Here is a 2,292-nt window from a genome sequence, read left to right on the forward strand (position 1 = left end):
AAAACCTTTCTCCAGTGTCAGAACTTTAATTAATTCAAAAGGGTCGAATTATGATCGCAAAGTGATGATCCATAAACCCCACACGAGGCTCACTCTGTTTTGCTTAAGATATGGGAGGGGGGCAGAAAAGGAGGTTTGGTATTCGCCCCCAACCCCTACACATCTAATCACCGACGCCAAAGTGCGTTTGACTTTACCTAAACACACATGTTATGTTAGCACTAAACACACGCTTAATTCGGTCCCTGAATTAACAATGTCAAACGAAAGAAGCCAGAAGCCATGATACCCAAAAGAAAACTTTGACTCCTACTCGTTCCCACGTCACTCCTTGCACGTCTCCACCACTTCATATGTTCCCTCTCCATCGCACGCACGCCGCCGCACTTCCCTCCACGCTGCACGTCCCGTCCTCCGCCTGCACGCCCCGTCCTCCGCCTGCACGCCAATGGCGCCCTCACCGCCAAGGACCGCATGCATTCACCGCCACCGTCCATTCTTCCGACTTCTAGTCCTCGTGCTCGCAGGAATCCGGCCCGCCTCGTCGCAGTTCATCTTCACGCCGCCGACGGCCGGCGCGACCTTCGCTTGGGCGTCAACCCCGCCCCCGCCCCCGCCGCCAGCTGCCGGGGGACTTGGCAGCGGGACCTTCAACGTTGCCACCTCGATCCTCTTTGTGGGCGTGATCGTGGCCCTCTTCTTGGTCGGCTTCTTCTCCGCGTACCTCCGCCGCTGTGCGGACGCCGCCACGGGCGCGCGCCGAGGTGGGGCCGCCGCGAACGCCAATGCTGCCGTCGCGGCCGCTGCGGCGGCCGCATTCTCGTCCGCGGTTAGCCGTAGCAGGAGGCGTCCCGGGCTCGACGTCGCCGCGATGGAGGCGCTGCCGGTGCTGACGTACGCGAGGGCGAGGGCGGTCAAGGCGGGCCGCGGGGCTCTGGAGTGCGCGGTGTGCCTCGCCGAGTTCGCTGACGACGGGGAGAAGCTCCGTCTCCTCCCCGGGTGCTGCCATGTCTTCCACGCGGCGTGCATCGACGTGTGGCTCGCGGCGCACGTCACCTGCCCAGTGTGCCGAGCCGATTTGGCCGACCCGGCCGTCGCCGCCGCCGGCCACGTCCTAGCGGCTGACCTCGCTGCTCAGGTAGAAACGTCAAACGACACGGTGATCAACGTCGAGACTTCCGGTCCAGCACCAGTTGAAGATTGCGCGTCTGATAAGCAGCAGGCAGAGACGGCGGAGGAGCGCGTGGATCGGTTCACGCTGCGGCTGCCGGAGAGGCTGAGGAGGGAGATCGAGGACGCGAAGCGGCTTCGCAGAGCGATGAGCGCGGTGACCACCGCGGCAGCGGCAAGCACGTCAAGCGGGCGGTGGGTGCCGTCGGCGTTACGGACAATGTCGGCAGCGCGTCCTAGCGGTCGATGGTCGGCGCTGTTCCGCGCGTTGTCGGGACCACACCGAAACGAGCTGGGCGGCAGCAGCCGGAGGGTGGCGCCGGTGCAAACTCACGCCGCCAGCGGTGACGCGGTGGAGGTGGTGGTGGTGCAGGACGACGCCGGGCAAGAGGAGAAGTACTATGCGCACAGCCTCACGTTCGCCGGGTTCGTCATTGACGGTGACGTCGCAGCTGGCGACTGGAACCCGGAGGTCTTCCAGATCTCCTCTGCCGTCCCGGTGGCGGCGACGTCGCAGCGATGAAGCCAAGGAAATACATTTAGTTGATTGTTGTCTTTCTGTAGCATTGAAAGTAGTGGAGATCCAAGTGTTGTTCTGTTGAATGTGACCAGAACTGTACATTTTAGAGTTGTAGTTTGGTCGATTTCGAAGTTGTGATATCCGACTCTCTGTACATAAGTAAATACAGACTTTTTTTGCTAAGAAAATTGTGAATCAGTCTCGCCATCCTAGCTACTTCATGCATCGTCATCACCAAGCTAACGATTACCTGAAATCCTTATAAGCATATAAGATCATCAAGCACAAGAAGTGCACAACGATAGCAGATCCATCTTGGAAATCAGCAGCGGCGCCAATATTCAGCGTTAGAGAAGTTCAGTCTTCCACAAGCCATGAGATGATGGCATGGAAGTGTTGTTTTTGGAGCTAATTTGCAGTTGACTTGCTCTAGTCCATGAATAAATCCATTCCCCCTCATAGCAAGGCGAAAAAGAAGATCTTGCAAACTTGTAACCAAAGCAAGCTTGTTCATACTTTGTGACTGAAATCGTGTGACGGTGGAGACAGAAAACAATGCAGAGAAACATGCTGCATGATACCTGTGTGACTCTGAAATAACT

The 2,292-nt window shown here is 57.8% G+C and overlaps 1 protein-coding gene across 1 annotated transcript; it reads left to right on the top strand.

The window, feature by feature from the left end:
• Positions 1-339: 339 nt before the first annotated feature.
• Positions 340-1,878, top strand: LOC125553942 (E3 ubiquitin-protein ligase Os03g0188200). Its single transcript, XM_048717588.2, has one exon. It carries the CDS (start codon positions 449-451, stop codon positions 1,691-1,693), a length of 1,245 nt encoding a protein of 414 aa, XP_048573545.1. The 5' UTR covers positions 340-448; the 3' UTR covers positions 1,694-1,878.
• Positions 1,879-2,292: the final 414 nt, after the last annotated feature.

The sequence above is a fragment of the Triticum urartu genome, chromosome 4A, assembly GCF_056163025.1.
Source record: "Triticum urartu cultivar PI428250 chromosome 4A, HENAU_Tu73, whole genome shotgun sequence".
Classification (NCBI taxonomy): Eukaryota; Viridiplantae; Streptophyta; class Magnoliopsida; order Poales; family Poaceae; genus Triticum; species Triticum urartu.

Excerpts from the sequence above, each read along its gene's own strand:
- LOC125553942 (XM_048717588.2), top strand. The coding sequence starts at position 449 with ATGGCGCCCTCACCGCCAAGGACCGCATGCATTCACCGCCACCGTCCA.